We start from the raw sequence: 24,450 nt of genomic DNA on the forward strand, positions 1-24,450 counted from the left end.
CAGCCGCTCAGTTGGATCATGTGTCCCTCAAACCCAGAAAACATCTCCCACTCAAAAAGTCTCATAACATTCAGAACAAAATATACAACGTCTTTTATCTGAAATAATCGAATTTGGTGTTCGATTGTGGATTCTGAGAAAATCCACATTTGACACGAACGGAGCAAGCGTCTCTCTTATTGGTTAATCCGCCTGTCAATCACGCCCTCCGAAATCACGTAGACTGGATATAGCTCCAGATCCGCTCATCTTTGCGAAGTTTGATCAAAATGTGCGGTTCTGGCTGGTTTTCGTGGACTGTCATTGTTTAACGACATTCTGAGAGGTTAATAATAAAGTCGTCTTAAAATAATTTTTGCTATTTCCTGAGTTTGTATATTGCTCCTCTGTGTCCATCACTTAGTCTGACCCTGACGCTCTGTATTGGCTGTTGCCGTGGTGATGTTTTGTGCTTACGTTATGACCGAGCAGCTCTGGGTCACAAAGTCACAAAGTCGGGTTTACGCCTCCCCGGGGAGAAACAAATGGTGGATTTAATCGAGCAAATGATCCTTTAGGATGTGGTGATGTCACTTTTTGGTTGGAGGCCCATCACCTGCTTGTTTCTATGGTTATGTCATTGCTCTGGCTGGAATGTTCCACAGTATGACATTAAACAGCTCTACTTTACATTCATTCAACTGCAGGTGGTTTTATAACTCAAAAATACCTAAAAAAGCAGGCATTCTCCACAGATCTGACCTGTAACTTGGTCTGGTTTGGTCTCCAGGAAGATAGAAAGATTTAATACCATACTGTGAAACATTCCAGAAAAAACAATAAAAGCATTTGACAGACGCTCCACCAGCAAAGTTACACTATGCACCATTAAGTTAGTTTTTATTACCTAAAAAAAAATACAGGGTGTCCCAAACAATTTGACATCATTTCGTAGGCCAGTAATTTTAGTCATTCTTGTTGAAAGTAACCTCAAATTTTCACAGAATGTATAGAAACAGAGTTTTATTTTTGTTCCGTTTTCAGGTTGAGCCGTTCACTCTCAAAGAGAAGTCATTTTGCGTCTTGAAATATGTTCGCACCCAAGACTGTGCAGCCTTCAGTGCAAAATTTGGAAAAACTTCACTAACTGGCAAACAAATTTGGACTTGGTACCAAAACTTTAAAAAGGAAGGCTAAAGGACTAAAGGATCTGGTAGACCAACATCAACACTTAGGGCCAATCCTATTTCTAATTTCTACCCCTACCACTTGCCCCTTGCCCCTTGAAACTGAGCAACAAGGGATAGGGGCTGAAAGTAACCCCCTACGAATTGGGACACCCCTTCAACAGTCACATACGTCATCAGTAGATTCTGCCAGCTTTTACATAAGCAGACGTGACAAGCTTTTGCCAGAAATCCAACATGTCGTCTACAACTGTGGTGGTCTCTCTTGCGTGGGCTCGCAATTCTTTCACAACTTCAAATCACACAAAGAACGTTACACTACTCAATGTAGTACTAGAGACTTTTTCATGTGCATTTTATGAAGAAAATTACCATTACGCATTGGAACAGCGATAAACTTAAGGCAATACAGAAGTTATCACAACAAGCCAGTTACTACACTACATTTGTGAACTGCTTTAGTCTCTGTGGTCGTGGTAGCAGCCATCTTGCCGGTGATTTTTCAAGGCATTTTGAGAAATTGAAAATACCCATCTGTTTGGAGTGTGCCTCTGAAAAATCTTCATTTGGAGGGGTGTATAGCTATGCCACTTTCCCCTACCCCTCTGTCATAATGGTAATTGGTATGGAAAGTGGGATTCAGCCTTAGCAGTTTTCAAGGTAATTGCTTTTAAAATGTTGTCAATTTTTTTGGGACACCCTGTATAGATATATGTATATATAAATAAATCCTTCACTGTTTCTTCTAATATCCTTCTGTTGTTCTAAAAACTCCATCCATGTTGATCTATAATGTACCTGCAGAAGAGCATCAGGTGGTAGATCCATGGAACTCCTCGTCTCCACCGACTCCATCCTCCTGTGGCGCGGCCTGATTTGCTGAGACATGGAATCCGTCCTGGCCAATGAGGCGTCATCGTCCTCCAGGAGCCCGCCCCCGCTGGAGTCCCCGCCCCCTCCGGAGTCTCCGCCCCCCTCTGCCTCGTCGGAGCTGGATCCGCCTCCCTCTCCGGACAGCAGGGACCTCCTCTCTCCCGATTGGTGTTTGGGCCTCTTGAGGGAGGGGGCGCGGTTGAGGCTGTTCCAGCTGGAGCGGCGGCTGGAGCGCACACTGCCACTGCCCCACGGAGTGTACGGCGACGGGCTGCGGCTCGTCTGGAGAGAGAGAGACACAAATGTTAGCCAAAAGTTAGTCAAAAGTTTGTTAAAAGTTGCTCTAAAGTTATTCAAATGCATAATTTTCCGTATATGACAGTAAATGCATTGTGATTTCAGTACATAGTTAAAATTAGCTAAAGGTTAGCCAAAAGTTAAGTCAGATGTCAAAAATTTAACAAAAAACAGTCAAAAAATTGCCAAAAGTTAGTAAATAGTTAGCAAAAAGGTTTTTACTTATTTATTTATTTGAACATAATTTTCCATGCATGACAGTAAATGCATTGTGGTTTCAGTACATAGTTGAAATTAGAAAGTTGGTTAGTCAAAAATTATCCAAAAGAAGAATGTCTTAGATTGTGGAATCTTTTGGTCACAGATTTGGTCAGTATTCACCCATGTCCAGAACAGTGCTGGTTCAAATCAGCCACAGTATGTAACATTTTAGTCAAATAAACTAAACTAAAAGCATGTTTTTTCAATGTGATTGTTTTCATTGCACCTGTAAAACATGCATCCTCAATGTGTGTAGGCTTGCATCTCCACAAACCTGACGCTTATTTATTATACTCATGCTTGTGTCCATGGTCATGTTGATCCTTTGGCTATAATTTTCCACACTATGACATAAAACGTATCTGCACTATCTCCATGCAGAATGTTCCAAAGTATGATTTTTAATTTAAAGTACTTTTTTTTTTTTTTTCCTTGGTCTCATGCAGTTGATTTTCCACCTCCAAAAAGTGACATACTGTACTTTAAAGATGCCTTATACCCATGTCCACTACAGTCGTAGTACAACAGCTGGTCACGACTAGAAGGGCATTCTGTCTATTCAACTGTTTAATCTATGAATGTAACACAACCAGCGATAAATGGACACACTTTCTTGGCAAATTTAGTGTTAAAATGATCATTAAATGTCCTATATTTAATTGTTGATTGTTGATATGTTTCGTCTGAAGAACTGACAATAAACCTTTTTTATTTGAATTTTAATTTTCAGATGAATGTGCATGAACGTGCTGCAGTTGTAGTTGGAAATAAGGGGAGGCACAATAAGCTTTAGCTTCTGCTTACATCTGCTCAGTGACTTACTTAGTGTCTGATTTGATTGTTCTACAAACTGCATATGTTTTATTTTATGGGCATTAGACTGAATATAATGTATGTAGACTATGAGTTTAACATTGACCAAATACAAGCACATGAACCATGAACATATTTCCTGCATATTTGACTCTTTTGAGTTTTAAAGCATGATATAGCCAGAGTTCCCACTCTTTTTCATTGACAAAATCTCAAAACTTTTCCATGACTTTTTCATGACCTAAAGTGAATTTTCCATGACTTTACGGCACGTATATGTGTAGAATTGATCAGACCTTTAGTGCTAAATATTAAATGTTATTCCTTTCCACTCACCTTATGGTTTGAGATTATAGTTTTGTAACATTCAAAATCCTGTCAGTGCATTTATTGTCGTCTCTTTTAAGAAAAGGCAGATACGTTCAGAAATAATCACAATAGCCTCATGAGAACTTAACAGAAACGCTGTAGTTGCATGAAAGAGATACTAAAATTCCATTACTTTTTTAAAACTTTCATTGAATTTACAAAATTCCATGACTTTTCGAGGACAGGAAAATGACATTTTCAATTTCCATGACTTTTCCAGGATTTCCATGAGTGTGGGAACCCTGTATAATGTTGCCTCCTCGAAAACAGACATGGAGTTGTGTTTTGTTTCATTCATACACATTTGAAAAACCCTTTTAGCATTAGTCTGTGTACAACCTACATCTCCAAAGCTCAAAATGCTCTGTTCCACCTTGTGATGTCATGAAGTGGCAGTTTTCAAGTTAACAGTTAATCTTTTACCTTTTGTTCAGCAGAGATTGGCAATTCCAGAGCTGAAATGTTCCAAATGATTCTAGTGAAGGTGTATGGAGTTTAAAAACACAGTGGAGCACTTTCTGTGTAGATGATATCACAAGGTGGAACAGAGTGTTTTCTGTTTGAGAGAAGAGCTCAACTCCAAAAACTCCAAGTATGTTTTTTTTGTTTTTTATGTTTTTGTGCAGCACTTTAAAAACTGTCCTTGCTTTTAACTTTAGAGTTTCAAAATTCACTTCACAAACTGGCACTTGACTGGTTTAAAATCATGAATAATATTTACCACAGGCAATATCCCGCCAAAAAACACGAAAACCAGTCTCCCGCACTGAATATAAAATACATCATTCACGCTCGGTTCTGTTATTTTTCTGTTTTTGAAGGTCTGCTTAAAATCTGGATTCGGTTCAGCTCAGCAAAAGTGAATTATATGTTTCACCTTGGTCTTAAGCTTTTGATAGGGACAGTATGTACCCGCAGAGAACAAACTGAACCACTTTTCTAATTATAACGATTGTTTTGCTTTTCAATAAAATAAAAACCGAAAACAAAACAAAATAAAGAATTCAACTCTGTTAGTTATATAGTTAGTTAGGCCTTGCGGTCAAGAAGTCAAAATAAACTTCCTCAAAATATTTCCTTTTCCAGCAATCCTCAACGTTAATTAGGCACAATGTTTCTTCTTCAAATGTTTTTTAACTTTTGTTTTTTGTTTGTTTGTTTTCTCTACAAAACATTTAATTTTACTTTTAGCTTTAGTCACGATGAAGTTCTACATTGTTTAGTGTAAAGTCTAGTTTTATTATGAGCTTTGGAGATGTAGACAGACTAATAATGAAGGGTTACTTAAACATGTGAATGAAACAAAACACAACTCCAGGTCTGTTTTTGAGGAGATAACAGCATTATAACACGACTTGAAGCTCACAAGAGTCAGTTTTGTGTAATATTGGAGCTTTAATAATACAGATAATAGCACACTTTTGGCACAATCAATGCTTGGTAAACTATCCCCGTTAGTCCTCCAGACCTTGCCCCTCACTCTCCCCTTTAGTCCCCCAGACCCTACCTTTCCCCTCCTACTCACTCTCCCCTTTAGTCCTCCAGACCGCAACCTAACTCTCCCCTTTAGTCCTCCAGACCTCGCTCTTCACTCTCCTCTTTAGTCCTCCAGACCCCGCCCCTTCTCCCCCGTCACTCTCCCCTTTAGTCCCCCAGACCCTACCTTTCCCCTCCTACTCACTCTCCCCTTTAGTCCTCCAGACCGCAACCTCACTCTCCCCTTTAGTCATCCAGACCCAGTCCCTCCTCTCGTATTAACTCTCCCCTTTAGTCCTCCAGACCTCGCCTCTCCTCCCCCTCACTCTCCTCTTCAGTCCCCCAGACCCTACCTTTCCCCTCTTATTCACTCTCCCCTTTAGTCCTCCAGATCCTGCCTCTCACTCTCCTCTTTAGTCCTCCAGACACCACCCCTCCTCCCCCCGCTCTCCCTTTAATCCCCCAGACCCCACACTTCCTCCCCCCTCACTCTCCCCTTTAATCCCCAAGACCCCGCACTTCCTCTCCTACTCACTCTCCCCTTTAGTCCCCCAGACCTCGTCCCTCACTCTCCCCTTTAGTCCTCCAGTCCCCACCCCTCCTCCTCTAGTCAATCTCCCCTTTAGTCCTCCAGACTTCGCCCAAGTTTTTTCACTCTTGGAAAAATAAAAGGTAACTTTTAACTTGTCCCAATTGTTATTTGTTCATTTTAAAGAAGACAAATTGTGCTTTTGTCTGCTATACAGTTATACTCTCTGACATCTGTGGGCCATTACGTTATATCCACATTTTCATATATAGTAAGTACAGATCGGCAGCATGGCGTCTCGAAAATAAGTGATTAAAGATGACTTAAAAATGCACGAATCACTCCAAATACAACTTTGAGAGGGTAAATGAGAAGAGGAGAAAGAGGTCAGTACTGCAGTTCTTTGAATTTCAATGATACCACAATGTGACGTTTCGGGTCAAGCCTTTCTTTGTGGTGTTATTGAAATAAAAAATCGGGACCTTCAAAGAACTGCAGTGCGGATCTCTTTCTTCTTTTGCTCAATTTTCGTTTTTTGGACCCAGCATGCAGTCTCAATTTTTGTTGGATGTGCATGTCTCTATTTAGCAGTAAATGAGAAACAGCTAGAAACATGGTTAAAAACTCTGAAAAGTTCATTTTGCAGAGTAGGTTTGCGTAAATATTTCTCGGTGTTGACATGAATCATTCTCGTTCACTTTTAGTAGTTTGAGTTTCCATTCTCAAAAGCACTACATCAACAACAACTGACAAAACACATCCGCCAACAAAACTCACACCTTTTACAAACCGCACTTTTCCACATGCTCTTCTGGACCACACCAGCTGCTGAACTTATGCCTGATGCCCTCCCCCTCCCGCTCCCTCTCCCTCTCATATGCATAGGTCCGGGCTGACTCACTGGCTGGTTAATGAAGTGTTGTGAGAGCGCGCGGTGTTGACAGACAGCACTTCTCCGTGGGTCGATCTCAGCTTAAATAAAGAGTGGCAGGTTTGTACTGCTCCGGAGCTGTGTGGAGGCCGGCCTAATCACGACCCATCAACACCGCTCATATCACTGCGCTTTACTGCAGCCGAGCGGCGGAGAGGCAATCCCGCCCGCTGCTGTTCTCTTGTGAAAGTGACAACTGTACGGGGAGATGTATGTCGTAACTCAACACCGGGTTCAACGGAATTACAGACTCATTCATTGATGTTTTTTGCGGCGTTTTAACCTTCTCAGCAGACATGTTTGACAACTGTTTTAAGTAGTGATGGGCAAATGAGAAGGAGCCCCGGAGCACGTCTCGTTCTTTCTGAAACAAATTGCTCCGAAGCACTGCCTCGGAGCTCGTCCCGCAGCAGCCGCTCACGTGACCAAAGTGTCCAAGTGTCGGTCCCTCCCCCTACTCCCCTACTGCTTCGCTCTGCGTGTCAATCGCTTCAGTGTATCGAAGCGTTTCATTGGCTCAGCGAATGTTCCGCTCTGCGATTGATTCAGAGTAGGGATGGGCATTCGATTAAATTTTCTTAATCGATCGTCGGAATTAACGATCGATTATTGATAAACGTTTTTTATATTAAAATGTATCATCATTATTATAACTATCTGCACTACTAATCTGCATAAATAAATTAAACTTTATGACATATAAACCGTAACGACTCAAGAGCCACATCAGCCTGTTTGAGATTATAATGTGTTTAATGCAGCTTTGTGCAACTCTCACAGAAATGAAACTTAAAACTGCATGGCTAATTTGCATAAATTAAGCGAAGAAAAAAAATGATACGACACGACTCAGTGGAATACAGGTTAGTGTGACTATATTTGCGTTGGTCAAAAGCAGGACACCGTACGGGGGGAGGGAGGTGGGGACTCGTCATCGACATTGCGCGACTCTCACCTGGCAAAACTTTTTCCCACTGGACACCGAAACATATGTGCTGCTTTGTACATTGCGCACATGGACTCCAACTTGTCCCGAATGCAACGGAAAGCGTGGGATTTCTTGTACAAGTCATCGTTAAATACGCATTTGCGCTTCGGCACGTTGCAGGCTGACCCACTGTTTGTGTCTCGCTCCTTCTGACTGCAGAGAGACACATGTACAGACCTGTTTGGTCACGCAACGCACAGCAACCTACATTCGGTTTGTCGATTAAAATGTAATGAACGTAATCGATGAAATTCTTAATGATCAATTATCGATTGATCGACTAATCATGCCCATCCCTAGTTCAGAGTGTTTCAGAGTGTTCAGCGCACTTCCGTGGTTTGACAAGCGCTAAACTGCTACAGTATAAAAGATGCACCAATATTTCTTAAAAATGTTGGGTAGTGAGGAGTATTGTGTGACGTTAGTAATGATTTTGGTGACTTTTGGCATTTGTTTCATTTTCGATGGTATCCACAAGTGGAAAAAAGTGATCCATGGTTTGGGATCACTTTGATCTAATTCCACCTAACAAGGTAACACCTATTTTCTTATTTACAGCAGCTATTTATGTTGCTGTTTACATATTATTTTAAATCTTCATTATTATTATTGTTGTTGGTACGGTGTCGCTTTGCACACAAGTATTGTCTTACACTAACAATACTTCATCGATGCTGAGACACCTGAGTGCCAATGGTTAAATTTGTCCACTAGAGGTCAGGTTTCTTGGTTTCTCCAAGGCCTCAGACACGTCCAACCATTTGAGACAATATTGCGACTGAGGTGTCAATGCTTCACGAGGCTCCATTCGCCCATCACTAGTTTTAAGCATCAGCTGTATAAAGAAGTGGATTAAGGGAGCATGACGTCGCCGTAGCGTTCATCTCCAGTCAAATGAAGCTCATCGAGGCTGCAGTTACATAAATGAATTTGGAGCTGATTTCCATATGAGGAATATTCAGTAATTTCATGCTCACTTCCTATTAGGAATGTGGCGATTAGTATGTAACATAACAGTACATTTTTAGCCCAAAAAAGATAAATAAATCCACAGAGAGTGATCCAAGTACAGTTAAAAACTCTTTACTGAGTATTCACGTAGAGTTGAGGACATACAAAAAGTATAAAAGGATCATTTTAACAGGTAAAAACCAGTTTGGCTCCACTCCACACTCCAAAAATATTTAATAGGGATGAAAAGACAAATGGAGAAACAAACATCAGTCTCCCAAAAGCTAAGACGAGGAAATATAATGAAGTGTACATATATGTAGCGCTCGACTTCACTGTGACTACGGTGAGAAACGAAGGAAGACCGGTGTGTTTACTTTGTCTAAAAATGTTGTCAGCAGACAGCATGAAGCCAAATAAAGCCAAATAAAGGTGTTACTTAAAGACATTACACCCCAGTCACGCTGATACGCCGCTTGAGTTTTTTCAGCGAAAACGTGCTGAAAATTACCAACAATTATCCCACTTTGTGAACACAAATTATACTATTTATAGTTGTGGTGGAGAGGGCCGTGAAATGTTTCTTCTTCAGGCGATGTCGTGCTGGTGTTCTGTCGATTTGAGCTATTGCGCACGACACCCTAGTGCTGTTATAGTTTAAATGCCATCGATTTGAGCTCCGAGGCAGAAGTGGTGTAACAAGTAATATTTTAAAAGTGTATTGGTTTTATTGTATGTTTTGACTAGGTAAGCAACAACATATGTTTGTTAGATTTGCGGCAGAATACCTGCGTTAGATGATAGTTTGGATTTAATATTTGATTTGATTTCATTACGTCATATTTTATTTTGTTTCCATGTGTAGAAAACATTTAGAAAGGTGCTGTATAAATAAAACATATACTATATTATAATATATCACTATATTATAACATATCACTATATTATAATAGGAAATTCACACAGTAGCCTATGATATTAGCGTTAAATATATAATATTTAACGATATAATATAAAGATTTCAGTGTTTCCAGTCATTTCAGTGTTTTGTCTTATATAGTGGGAGGCTTATTCGATAGAAGATATCCTCCTCTTCAATCCTGGAATCAGTCCTAGGTTAGTCCTGGTTTAGTTTTGGTTCAGTCCGTGGCGCATGCAGCGCAAAAGTTTGATATAATCTTGCTGTACTGCGCTGCTGTACTGCGCTACTGTACTGCGCTGCTGAACTGCGCTGCTGTACTGCGTGGGTGCGGTGTTGTACTGCGCTGCTGTACTGCGTGTGTGCAGTGTTGTACTGCGGTGCTGTACTGCGCAGGTGCTGTACTGCGCGGGTGCGGTGTTGTACTGCGCTGCTGTACTGCGCAGGTGTGGTGCTGTACTGTGTGCGTGTGGTGCTGTACTGCAGTGCTGTACTGTGCGGGTGTGGTGCTGTACTGCACGGGTGCTGTACTGCACGGGTGCGGTGCTGTACCTCGCGGGTGCGGGTCTCCAAAAATGCGCTGTAGGGCTCCATTACAGAATAAACTAATCTTCGGTGTGTTATATAAAGAAAAAGGAAAATAACAAAAGGACGACAGCAGCAATAAGTTTTAAGAAGGATGCAAAAAGGGTTGTAACTGTCCTGTGTGAAAAAAAGTGTATAAAGTGTGTGCTGAGGGTTTTAAGCCTTAAAACAGATATAATAATTGTAAAATATAAAGTTGACTACTTCTCGGATTTCACCTATCGTGGGTTATTTTTAGAACCTAACCCCCGCGATAAACGAGGGACACTGTAAATGAGTAAATAATGGTGATTCTACAGTGAGTGGTGATACTTAAATTGGCCTGTCAATATGTGCTCCCTTTAGTCAGAACCCTATTAGATATAAGATATATACATTATACTATAGTATAATACAACTGTTGAGATTAAATATGTATATTCATATAAATTTGTTGAAATTTGACCTAACTAAAGTATAAAGTGTGATCACCGTGTACAAACAGCATCAAACCCACTGTCTCTGATCCAAAGTAATATGTTTTAAAAATGGGGAGGTTAAGGTTTGGCTTTATTAGATATATATACAACTGTAAACAGAAAAACGTAAAGTAGCTTATTTTGACGGGGCAGCCCATTTCGACAACTCTGGATGCCCCTCACCCTCTCCTGGATGATTCCGCTCTAAACCCCTCTGCTCTGTCTGGGCTCTCCATCCATTTGTTCCATCTGTTTTTGACCAGTGACTGTTTCTATTCACTGTTTGGTTTTCTAACTTTCTGTTGGTTAAAACAACAAATTTGCGAAGTCCTGCGAGGCCACTGCGGTCGTGATTTTGAGCTAAACAAAAATAAATTGGATTGACGTCACTGACAATGTTGTGTGGCGAGCAATGAATACCGAATTAAACTGCACCCGGGGGATAAATAAAGCTATTGGATTGATTGATTGATTACTGAAGTTAATGCTAATGCTAATGTCGATCTTCTTTCCGAGACAAAAGCTAATTGTATTGAAAATGCTAATGGAAATGCCAATAGTGATGACATTGACGATACCGGTGCAGGAGCCGATGCTAATGCCAATACCAATTACCAATACAAATACTGTTGTCTATTTTGGTTCTGATGCTAATGTAAATTTTTGTGCTGATGCTAATGCAAAAGCTAATGCTAATGCAGCCACCCTATTACACAAAGATGTATTGTATTTAAAGTAGGGTGACCAGATTTAAAATAATAATAATAATAATAATAATAATAATAATAATAATAATAATAATAATAATAATAATAATAATAATAATAATGTAACTGGGACACACCCGAGTTGGGATGGTTGGTATAAATAAAAGTGCGTGTAACCTTGTCCATTCTTGACTCATGTGGATCAGTGTTTAATCTGAGACAAACTACAGAAGCACAGTCTGCTGGGTTTGGGCTAAACAAATGTTCCTCTTGTTTAAAACTGAAATAGTCCTATTTTAGTCCAAGTTTAGTCCTGGTTTAGCCCTAGGTTAGACCTGGTTTAGTCCTGGTTTAGCCCTAGTTTAGTCCTGGTTTAGTTCTGGTTTAGTCCTGGTTTAGTTCTAGTTTAGACTTGAAGTAGTCCTGGTTTAGCCCTAGTTTAGACCAGGTTTAGACCTCGTTTAGACCTGGTTTAGACCTGATATATTCCTGTTTTAGCCCTACTTTACACTTGGTTAAGACCTGGTTTAGACCTGATATAGCTTTATTTTAGTCCTATTTTAGACCTGATGTAGACATGGTTTAGACCTGATATAGGTCTATTTTAGCCCTAGTTTAGCCCTAGTTTAGACCTGGTTTAGGTCAGGTTTAGACATGAAATAGACCTGATATAGTCCTGGTTTGAACCTGATAGACGTAGATCTATTTTAGCCCTGGTTCAGACCTGGTTTAGGCCTGATATAGTTCTATTTTAGCCCTATTTTACACTTGGTTTATACCTGGTTTAGACCTGATATAGCTTTATTTTAGCCCCTATTTTAGACCTGATGTAGACCTGGTTTAGACATGATATAGGTCTATTTTAGCTCTAGTTTAGCCCTAGTTTAGACCTGGTTTAGATCAGGTTTAGACCTGAAATAGACCTGATATAGTCCTGGTTTAGTCCTGGTTTAGTCCTGGTTTGAACCTGGTTTAGACCTGGTTTAGACCTGATATAGTCCTGGTTAAGATCAAATTGGTCCAAAATAGGGACACCTGGGACATTTCTTGTATAAAACTGGGACAAATCACTGGTTTTGGATAAATCTGCTGGGACAATGGACAGAAGGCTCAAAACTGGGACTGTCCCGGGTAAATACATAAATACGATGTTTGGTCACCCTGATTTAAAGATATATTATACAAAACTTTACAGCGTATGTTTTATTTGAAAGTTTTTAGTAGTTGTAGCTGATTTGCCTGTGATGAAATTTACGTTTAGAATAAATATATTTTGTTGTAAACATCATATATTTTGCTAAATTGACTTATGTGATGTGAGTCATGTTATAATGTTCTTACCTCCTCCTCCTTTGTGATGAAGGAACAACATTACTTATTAACATAAATCAGAAAAAGGTGTAATACAGGATTTTATTATTTGAGTACTTACTGGTGACTTGTCGTAGCAGGCCGGGTCCATGGACACGCTGCTGCCTCGGCGCGACTCGTATCCCAGGATGCTGTCTCCGCCCACAGGGAGTTTGGGGATGGGCATGGGCGTGGCTGCGGTGTGGGTGATAAGGGGCGGAGTCAGGCTGGTCTTCAGCTGATCCACGTGGCCGTTCACCGGGACTACAGGCGCAACGAGAAGAGACAGAATCAGAAGAAAATGTTAGGTGAAGTCAAACTGAAAAAAATATTTGCTTTTAACATAATATAAACAACAACACATAAAATCTATTATATATTTTACTGTGTAAATGTCATTTATAAACTCACTGCGGTGGATAATTAGGATGTGCTGAATGTGTAAGGTAAGTGAGGACTAATTCTGGACCACTGTAAAAACTGTACTCAGTTTTGTTACTTACATAGAAGTACAGATACAGAGGCAAAAAGTAAAAGTAAGGGTATCACACTAACAAAACAACGGAAGTAAAAGTATTAAAGTACACGTTTAAAAATTTACTTAAAGAGTAAACAGTATTAGTATTTCACTGTGTTAAACAGCGAATCGGAACCAGACCAGGACTGAGACTGGGACCAGACCAGGACTAGGACTGAGACCAAGACTGAGACCAGGACTAGACTGGGACTAGACCAAGACTGAGATCGGGACCAGGACTGAGACCAGGACTAGATCGGGACTAGACCGGGACAAGATCAGGACTGAAACCGGGACCAGACCAGGACCAGACCAGGACTGAGACCGGGACTGAGACCAGAACTGAGACCAGGACTGAGACCGGGACCAGACCGGGACAAGATCAGGACTGAGACCGGGACCAGACCGTGACTGAGACTGGGACTGAGACCAGGAGTGAGACCAGTTAATCATGGTTTAGTCCTGGTTCAGTTCTGGACCTGGTTTAAATCACGGAAACGGGAAACGGTCGTTATCCATTTATTTATTTATTTTATTTTCCATTATTGATTTAAACACAAAACCAAAAACAGAAAAAAAAAACGAATCATTATCTGTTTTTTTCATTTTGGTTTAGGAGACAAATAATATAAAATAGTTGCTTTTTCGTTTTCTTATTTTTGGTTTCATTTTGAAAAACTAATGAACGAATGACACACAGATTTTTTGTTTTGTTTTAGTTTTTTTTTATTTTTGGTTTTATTTTGAAAACAGAATAAACATGAGCAAACAGAAATCAACTTGGAGGAAGCAGAAATGACTCTCGCACGAGCAGAAATCAGCTTCGAGAGAGCTTGCCCTCCAGTGGTTGTTTTGCACGCAGGTCACAGATTTCTCCTCGCGCAGAGATAATTTGCTTGCTCGCAGTTAATATCTACGCGTGTGAAATAATACAAGACACCTTAATGCATATTTTATCGTGCATGTGTATTATGGGACATGTGTATTTATGGGACGCCATACTAAACTTTTACTCAGGATATTACCATGAACATAGTCAAAATAACCCCTAAAATCATAAGTAAATCAGTTTTTACTTTTCAGTCCTGTTCAAAAATGTAAAACAGTAGAAAGCACAGATATCTGCTCTCAAATGTAGTGACGTAAAAGTAAAAAGTACTAACTTAAAGGTTGTATAGAGGAATTTTTTAAGGAAAGTGAAATACAGCGACAGTCCTTTTTTCAAGTGTTGTGCATGTGTGACACCACCTTCCTCCTCCACAGCTCCCTCAGTAGAAACATCTACTTTACTCTAGAAATCACGTTTGTTTACAGCCTTGTTCAGAATTACTGTTGAAGTGACCTGTCTAGAAATATTTTAGCGACCGACGCGTCAGTTTTTAGACTCTTCGTCTGCTTCAGTCGCGCCATCGCTGGAAGGAATCTCCAAGAATCACCTCAGTTTGTCTTCGCTCCTTTTCTCCTTCTTCTCTTCTTCTTTCATCGACCTCAAAAACGGACTTTGTTTTGCAGCGAACTGGTCGTGGATTCTCGTCCGACATCGCAACAAACTTTGTGCGAACTGCGACGAAGCTACAGTCTAAGAACCGCTGCATAAACCACGTAATCCTCACGCGCCGGACAGTTACGCTAGAAACGAAGGGAGTTTGATTGACAACCCAACAGCCAATAGAAAATGAGGCAGCCTCTTTATCTACTGGCTGATGTTTATCTGTCCGCAGTTGATGGATTTTCATTGTTTTTTTTTTGGTCTTCATAATTTCAAAGCTGCTGCATCTCTAACGCTATTTTGAACTTTCATTGACAATTTGAAACAAACAAAAAAAAATTAAATAAAAATCCTCCATACAACCTTTAAAACGCACATATACCTCCAGAACTTTAGTTCTTGTAGGTGACTTCGTAATCTTCCAGCACTGCCTTCACTGACACAAATCACACCTACATGTACTGTATGTTTACCAGTAAAAGCTTTAAACATTTTGACTTAGCAGAACACGGAGCTTAAACGATGTCGCCACGGTAACTTAATACGCCCTATGCAATACTAATTCCTCTATCTTCAAAGCTGTATGTGACGAGAGCCTGGCAGCCATAGTAAGCAGTTTTATCCATATCCGCTGCAGGGTGACGGGGAGGGCATGCGTGGGTGGGATACGTTCTTTAGGGAGCCAGCACAAACATTGCTCTAATATGCATTTTCAAATCATTAGCGACGGAAAAGAGACAAGATACACGTGTTTGATCCAACCCACCGAACATGGAGGCGGGGGAAAACTTGGTGCCCTTTCACGGCGACAATAGGGGACGTGAGGAAGATACTGCAGGATGGTATAAACGTTACGCAAAATTGACTCATGGGAGATTTGAGTCATGTTAGAAAGTTGTTACCTCAAAAACGTACCTGGAGTTGTGTTTTGTTTCATTCGCACGTGTTTGAGTACCCTTTTTTATTAGTCTGTCTTCATCTCCAAAGCTCAAAATGCTCAAAATGTTCCACTTTGTGATGCAATTTAAAGGCAATTTTGGTACAGTTGTCCTCGAATGAATTTCTTTCTTAATTTTGCGTTTAAAACTCCCCCTTTTACCCTCTAATGAAGTGTTACACATCCTTTTTTTCAGTACAACCTGTTATTTTACAACCTGTATGCTGTAGCTGTGTCATATTATATACAAAGGATAAAACAAAAAAACTGAAAATAAAATTCACACTCTTTCATACAAAACACACAGCAAACATGTAGAAACAACATTCTGGACATTAAAAATGCTTAATTTGGGGCCTTAGCTATAAAAGTGCACAATATCAAGTCTGTAAAAAAGTAAAAATATACTTATAGCCCTCAAAACAAAACAAAAAAAGTGCAATCGGCCCTTTACTTTCTCTGGTGCCAGTCATGGAAACAGCTGGTGTCAGGTCCAGGACACAGATCCTAATCACTTCCTGTATTTCCATGGTGTTTATTACATTTAGATGTGTACATTCTGACTGAAATAAACCATTCAAATAAAAAATAGCAAGTGATGTGCAGACCAAGATGTGTAATTTTCCATTTATCTGAGAAATGACTGCACTTACAGCGGCTTTTTCAATTGTTACAAACACAAACACTCAGAGCATCGACCATTTTGACTCACTACACTCTTTGGCAAATCAATTTGGCAATCAAAATGGATGGAGCGCATGAGTTTGGAAGAAAACAAAGTTCCTATTGGGCACTTGTTTTCCTGACATCATCACACAGCGTGCATGTGACGTAGGATAATGCCTGGAATATGCTCCGAAAGCCGAAACGGTCAACTTTCCAAAGAAAAAAAAGTAAGTTTCTATCTCTTATTGTTCAAAATTTATGCGCGGTTATATGAAACATGTCCGGTCTGGAAGGGTTAACTGCTACCATTTGCATTTTGTTCAATAGTTTGCAAGTTCCAGGACTGAACTCATCCAAATAGTGAAGGTGTTTGGATTTTTAAAAACACAGTGGAGCACTCCCTGTATTACCACATGACATCACAAGGTGGAAGAGCGTTTCCTGTTTGAGAGAAGAACTAAACACGCAGGGTTTGTGTGTTAAACATGTGTGAATGAAACAAAACACAACTCCGGGTTTGTTTGTGAGGAGAAAACAACATAATGACCTAACTGTGTCCCCAGATATGATGAAACTATTGTAATGCTGATGTTTTCTTAATGACAAAAACATTGGACATGATGGACAAGTTGTTGATGTTATAATTTGGTGTTTTGGTTCGAGAGGATTATCCAGTCAGAAAGCAGAATGAGCCTCACATGAGTCTTTCATTTGCGTTGCCAGTTCCAATGCTGAAATCCAGTTGGTTTAAAGCTAAAGTGCCTCTCTCTGATCTGAAGGGTCACGACCTAAACCCCAGCGCCTACAGCCAAATGTGAGTCAGTGCTAGTGCAGCCTCTGCAGCTCATGGAGGGAATTCTGAAGGTTTTGAGCTTGTTCTGTCCATATACTGAGAATGAGACAAACTTGGATGTGTTCAGTATCTGAAGGTTAAGGCTCTGGCAATGCAGGTTCAGATGTGACTGTGGTACCTTTTGTTCCAGCTTTGATACCTCTGGGCGAATCACAACCAAAATGTAAAGAAATATTTTGATACAGGTTGGTACTTTCGCCTCACAGAGTTTGCATGCTCTCCCTTTTGTCTGGGGGGGTTTTCTATGGTTTCCCCATCAAAACCAAAGCGTACACAATAGGTCGAATCCTCCAGCTAATGTAGTCCTGACCAAGACATGCTCAAGATCTGGAAATGAGTCCCCAGTGGCAATGAAGAATCGGTCAAATACATAGGACAAGTTTCTCTATGGTGACAATAAAGTGGAACCAAACACTACGTCTTTTTCGCCACTAACTGCGCATATGGTGTTTTAATGGCATTATCTACAATCCCTATAGTTTTTTTGGCAACTTTAGTGCAAACTTATGGAAGCCCATTTCTGCCAGTAAATAAAAAAATTAAAGCCTCACAGAAAGTCATAATTATGAGTTTTACAGCCATAATTATGAATTTTTGAAGTCGACTCTGAACCTGCTCTCACCATGCAAGCACGTGGGCTGGTGCGACCATTTTCCTAAAGATGCCATGTATGAAACCATTGCAAGGAAAAATGCATTATTTTACTAATTCACTTCACACTGTATCTAAATTATTTGTTATGTTCCCATATTTTCATCACTGAGCAACCCAAAGTAGCCTGTGCCAAGTGCCCGGCAAAGTTCCGGTTGCACAACAGAAACAAAGGTGCTTCATTCCCCGGTTGGACTAAACCCGATACCAATGGACAGAGTAACATAGATGGACACTTCACACGTACTCATTCATGTGGGATTTGTGTGGATATCTCTCTCTTTCGTGTCTTTTTACAACATTCACAAGTTAATGAGTAAATGGAGCTGTGGAGACCTCTTGAGCTCCTGGTGGACGGCCTCTCTGGGAAAATGACCATGTGCTTCCATGACAAAGGCAGATTCAGATTCCATACAAACTAGGTACATTTGCAGCTTTGACAAAAAACTGAGTGGGTGTTGAATCCAGTGGATACTGCATTTACAAGTACTATGTAACATCACAGAAGACTGAAGAGTTTGACGTTTGGATACCTGTTAGACCAATCACAGTGTTCCTCATACCTCGACTTCACTCACCCCTTTTGTCCTCCAGGTTTTGCCCAGTTCAACAGCTCTATTTGCTGTATTTACTTTCATTTAGAACTATTTTTGTTAAAAGTACTGATTGATTGAGTTATTTATTGATAATTTTTTTGTAGAAACATATTCTTCTTTGACTTTATTCACAAGCTGCAATGTTGTTATTTGTATCAGATCAATATCACATCACCAGCCTTTGAAAAACTTACTACAGACTAAAACAAAAGTTCAAATCTCTCTGCATTTAGCATCGTCTCCTGCCTGCATCTCCACCGCGCTTTCAGATCCGCTCTAGTTTTGGCTAATAAGAAGCGACGTTAGTGAAATTATGAATGAGTCTGTAGCGGAAGACGGCGAGCAGGTGGTGCATGTTTGAACACTCCAAAATCTCGTTTAAATTTAACATTCATTTTTGAAGAGGCTCAGAGAAAGTGTAATCTGAGCGGATGGAGCGGGGCTTAAGGGATAACCCGTGTTTAAACTGTAAATGAGGTGAGACAACTGCTGCGGATTTGAGCTAATCACAGTCTTAGGTTCAACTCCTCAATAGTCTAATGTCAATATGCAAAAGCTGATGAGGATTTGCAATACAAGCAATTTGAGGATTCTAATGTGTTGTATTGTCTATCGAGGGCCAAAGGGAATTTGAACAAAACCTAGTCATGCGTAGACAATTCAAGTTTGTTATACTTTAAATAAAAATGTAAGAATATTTGGCTGAGGTATTAGCAAATGGCATAACTTAACATAAACTTTTTAATGCCAAACTGGTTGTGTCCATGGTCTTGAATTGGAGGATGTCATCATTTCAGACGAAGGGTGGTGGACGGTTTAACTCTGTAACTTTTTCAACCAACTCTAAGGGAGATTTACTGTTTTTGAAAGAAATACCTAAACTTATTTTAAGTTTAAGGTACACGTAATTGTCCCTATAGGGGATTTGTATTTGACCCACCCTTCAATGCTGCTGGGTTAAACCTGTCAGAAGCAGTGAACCAAAGAGCAGTGTCCAAGGACTCATCTCCAGATCTTGTTGCTAGTGTTGGTCAGGAATACCTTAGCTGGATGGTTTGAAGTATGGTGCATGTTTTGGTATAAGGCTCTTCCAAAATTCTCGATTTACCACCCAATCTACGTTCCTACCCTCACTTGTTGTCATGAGCTTTGGGTAATGACTGAAAGATCGCAGATGCAAGTGGTCCAAACGAGTTTCCTCCACAAAATGGTTGGGAGTTCCCTTAGTGACAAGGTGAGGAGCTCAGTGACACGGGAGGAGCTCGGAGTAGAGCTGCTGCTCCTCCAAGTGGACAGGAGCAGTTGAGGGACCCAAACACCCTAGAGCACCCCAACCTTTTTTGCACCACAGACCAGTTTAATGTTATACAATATTTTCACAGACCGGCTTTAAGGTGTGGCAAATAAATACGACAAAATAAAATGATACGACCAACACAAAAACTGTGGCATTTTGTAAATATAATAATAAACGTTTCCAAAGACGTCTGTTTTTTACTCATTTTGCAGTTTGTGGGTTTAATATTAATGTTAATGCCGGTATCGGTCCCTGGCTTGGTGGTTGGGGACCACTCCTTGAAGGAGCCCTCTTGGCTGGCCTGGGAATGCCTTTGGGGTTCCACTGGAGGAGCTCGAGGAAGTGTCTGGGCTGAGGGAAGTCTGGAAGGCCCTGCTTAGAAAATTTATGGATGGATGATTGTGTTTTGGGTTGGGAATGCCCAGAGAAATCCCACTCAGACACAGGCAGAACATAGAAACGCTAGAAGGCCCGAAAGACCCGAAAATTAAACCTTTTTGCTGTGACTACAAGCCAATCAGAAATGTTGAACCTTGTCGTTATTTGTTAGGGAATGGGTGCACAGTCTTGCCATATTACATTAATCTTGTGGCATACAGTCAAAAAAGTCATAATGGATAATGGCACTTTTTTTCATAAATGTACCCTCTCCAAATGAATCAATCCACAATAAATGATGTTCCTGTTCTGTTTTATGTATCCGTGCATATATTAAACTGTCTCACCTGCAGATGCGGACAGGTCCTTCTTGCTGCCGTTCACGTCCTCCATGCTGCGAGCCACTGAATCGATCTCAGAAGCAGGTTTGGACCCATCACCCTTTGGCACACACAAGCATAAACCGTTAGCTAATACCCTCAAAGCACACGCACTTGGCTAACGTACCAGGAAAAACAAAACAGTTAAATAGGAACTACAAATGCAACAGAAACAACTACCAAACCAGGGACCCATATCTTGTCCGAAGTCACACTCGCTGACACATTTGTGCAAAGATCACACTGTACAGCACACAAAAGCATGCAACAGTTAACATGTATTCAAACACAATCATTTATGTAAAAGAGATTAAAAGCTTCAAATTGGTTACACACACCAAAATGAATTTACACAACAAAAGGTCTGCAATTTTCATAAACTTTCAATAGCAGTTGGTCAGACTTGATACTCTGTGCAGATTCCGATGTTGGTAATAAAAACACTCTTTAGACAACAGACTTCAAATGAATTACTACGGCAACAGTGATTATTGATAGGAAGACTATGGGATCTGACATTTATGATGAGGAAACAACATTATAGTATGCTATAACATGATCAGAAAGTCGCGTAATATGGGCTCTTCAGCAGTGGTATTCTCCGGCCCTGATTTGACCATATACACCTCAGTGAATTGTCAGTTTGGATGTATTCTGCTTTCGTGCGTGCCTGGGGTAGATGGGATGCTCACTGGATACACCTGCACTTGAACAAAGTGAGCAGCGGCACTAGATCTTAGATCAAATTATTGTTTTTCTCTGTCTCTGGGATGGACAATGAGAAGTCACAACAAACACTGAACATTCCAGGCAGAGCAATGACATACCTCTATGAAGTTGTACAGTTATACAAAAAACTCTGTCTATTGTCTGTGCTTCATTTATACTGTTTTATTTGTTTGTGCTGCTTTAGTTTTGGAGATTCTTAACGCCCTTAACGCCTGAATTTATATAGATGTATATTTAAAATGTTTTATGTGTGTTTTTGTTTTTAAGTAGATGGTCAGTTAAGTTGAGATTATTAATTTGACTATAGAAAAAAAAAACATAAATAGAAACTTGGGTATGTTGTAAATTTACGAGTAAATTTACAAGTGCTTGCCAAAGGTTCCTAGGAAGGTAATGCATAAGCACTGGCCAGCATTAAGGGAATGCAGCTGCTGTTTCGGCTTATATCTTGATCCAAATGGTTTGTTGCACATTTGTGAAGGTCGGCGTTAAGGGGTTAACGGTCAGCCAGCCCCCAGGAAGCTTAAAATTGCTCAAAAATGGCCCAAAATGGTGTCAATCGTTTGTGCTTCCTTTGTGCTGTTTTATGCTGCTAAAGTTTTGTTTGTGTGATTATGGTTCTTAAGATATTAGCGGTTGTTTTGTTTTTTTGTTTTTCTTTGTTTTTGGTTTTTTTCGGCCTGTGACGTCATCCAGCCCCTCAAAATGTTAAATAGTCTCAAAACAGGCAGAAAATTATACGAAACATTGTATTTAGTTTGTGCTGTTTCGTAAAATTTTCTGCCTGTTTTGCGGCAGCACAAACAAAGCACAATTAATCAACACCATTTTGGGCAATTTAAGAGCATTTTTAAGCTTCCTGGGCTGGCTGACCCTAATTTGACCTATAAAAGAAGGGGTCAGCCTTATCATCAGAAGAGCCTCTAGTCAGAAAATCCATGTTCAGGTAGTGTTACAAATTGTTACAAATTAAATTGTATTTCAAGTTTTAAATATTTTAAAAAGTAAATATTAAAAGTAATAAATATATTAAACCCTTAAAATACAGCAAAAATGTTTGAGGAAATAATGATTTGGGTGGAAATGTCTGTCTTAAGTGTAACAGGGTTAATAATTGTCTGATTTTCAGGCAATAACTTGCAAAATGTTCAGTAATTCGAGCTCTACAACCTTCATTTCAATTTTATTGAAATTTATATGAAATCTTTTTCTTTTAATATAGCATTGGTGGGTTTGTAAACCAACAAATTAAGTAATGCTGGTTTTAGCTAATGCTGTTGTATGATTATGCGTTTTCCTGTCAATATCTCTAAAAATGTTGATGTTGCAGCCATTTTTAATTGGTAAACATCCAAAAGTTTACTAATTCTTCCCTGATATCCAGGGATTATTCCCTGTTGCTTTCATCAAATATACATTCAATTGTTCAAGAGAAATGTTGCTGACAAACCAATAGAAGAGGGAATGACCTTCTGACTAGTGGACCTTCTGACTAGTGGGCCTTCTGACTAGTGGGCTTTCTGACTAGGGAGCCTTCTGATGATAAGGGTGTAACCATAAAAGAATCATTAATATATCTCAAAAATATTTCAAAACTAAAGCAGCACAAACAAATTTTTTTGCAGCATGGACGACTGACATCATTTTTGTGTAGGTTTGCGTTTGATGGGCCAACTTCAAGCACGTCAATGACATATCCATAGAAACAAACAGGAGACGCACCCCCAACCAAAAAGTTTCAAAGTGCACCTTTAAGTGCAAAAGAATAAATAACCTCAAACATCTCAAATCAAATTAAAGTGATTTTTATTTATTTATTTTATATATAAATCTTGCTTTGATCTAGCCTTCTATATATTTGATTTTCTATTTTGAATTCCAGAGCTTGTTCCAAAGGTGCACATTAGACAGCGCAGGTGTTCACGGGACTTTGAAGTTCGATTTAGAAACATTTGGTGTGAAACTTAAAAGAATAACATCAAAGAACCAAAGTACAAAGAAATCAAATTGACACAAATGTAAAGAAATTCAAAGCATCACAGTGATTCTTTTAAATATAATGAAAGTGTCACATCAAAGAGCCAATTCAGCACCGATTGTAATCACTGTGTCACTCACAGGGACATCACAACTGTCACATATCAAAGGACCTTTTTCCCTTAGCTTGCATTTTTACTGTAGACCATATTATATATAAACGGATGGTCTCGTGCTAGCCCTCCAGTTTTTCAGGTCCATCAACTCCAGTTCACTTTGTATTGAAAAACCATTGCAGCTCTCTTCATAACTGTCAGGCTTGTTATTCTGATCTTAAAATGTTCGTATTAATCCTGATCCTGGTGTTTTTATTTAGCTGTTTTGTCTGTAAATCAAGATATTACAACAATGGACAAATCAGCTGCCTTCTTTCCCAAAGGTTTCTAGTCTTAGCAACAGGTTTGATTGACAGTGTTGCTAAGCATCAGCTCTCTGCTAAACCAGTGGTAAGTGCAGGAAGGGGCATTACCTTCAACAACCTCACTCCTGACTGAAATATATATGAACTTGGTTCCAAATTTGCACCTGTAATTGCTAGCCTCCATGAGTTTCATTTAGCTGGAGCCAAACGCTGTGGATGACGCCACATTGTCTTAATCCACTTTTTTATACAGTCTGTGGTTGGCTATGATTGTTTTATGGTTTTATTTAACGAAAAAATGTAACAAAATACTTGTTTTAGAATTTTATGGACAAGGTACATAATGTAGAGGTGGTGGTGAGTGAAAGAAAAATGTTAGATCTGTGCAAAATGCTATCTCTTTTGGTAGCATTTTGATGACATTTCACTATTCAAAACATGTAACATTTTGCTTTAAGTTGTTAATCACTATAGCACCAGTGATTATTTATAGAAAGACCACTCTATCTGAGCCACTACGAGTTCATCTTGACCTAACCAAATCATATAATATTTTTTTTTTAGATTGGCGCATGAACATATGAGAGAAGACTTTTTTTGTTGTAAAGCAGAAAAAGACAGAATATTTAGTTCTTTGCAGAGAACAGCATATCTCATAAATAACTGCAACCTTTACAATTTGTTAATTGCGCCAACTCAAAGTGTACTTTCCATTATGTATATCAAATATATGATATTATTAAGCAAATGAACACTTGGTTGCAGCCAATTTTGGAGCTACCTTGGCTCACTCCCTTGCCGTAGCTTTCCATTTTTACTAACCTCGGCCTCCCATGTATCCTTATTTCAGTGGGTGTAATTGGGCTTGCCTGGAGCCGTGGTGCCT

At 39.7% G+C, this 24,450-nt stretch overlaps 1 protein-coding gene across 1 annotated transcript in view; it reads right to left on the reverse strand.

Annotated features, from left to right (window-relative positions):
• cacna1g (calcium channel, voltage-dependent, T type, alpha 1G subunit) overlaps window positions 1-24,450 on the reverse strand; it is a 634,394-nt gene that overhangs the window by 164,602 nt on the left and 445,342 nt on the right. Inside the window, 4 exon segments of the mRNA XM_055150510.1 lie at window positions 1,965-2,321; window positions 12,756-12,937; window positions 19,221-19,223; window positions 20,405-20,498. Of these exon segments, the coding sequence (XP_055006485.1) occupies window positions 1,965-2,321; window positions 12,756-12,937; window positions 19,221-19,223; window positions 20,405-20,498 (636 nt within the window).

This window comes from Boleophthalmus pectinirostris, unplaced genomic scaffold, assembly GCF_026225935.1.
Source record: "Boleophthalmus pectinirostris isolate CB_2022bp ecotype Guang Dong unplaced genomic scaffold, ASM2622593v1 HiC_scaffold_14, whole genome shotgun sequence".
NCBI lineage: Eukaryota > Metazoa > Chordata > Actinopteri > Gobiiformes > Gobiidae > Boleophthalmus > Boleophthalmus pectinirostris.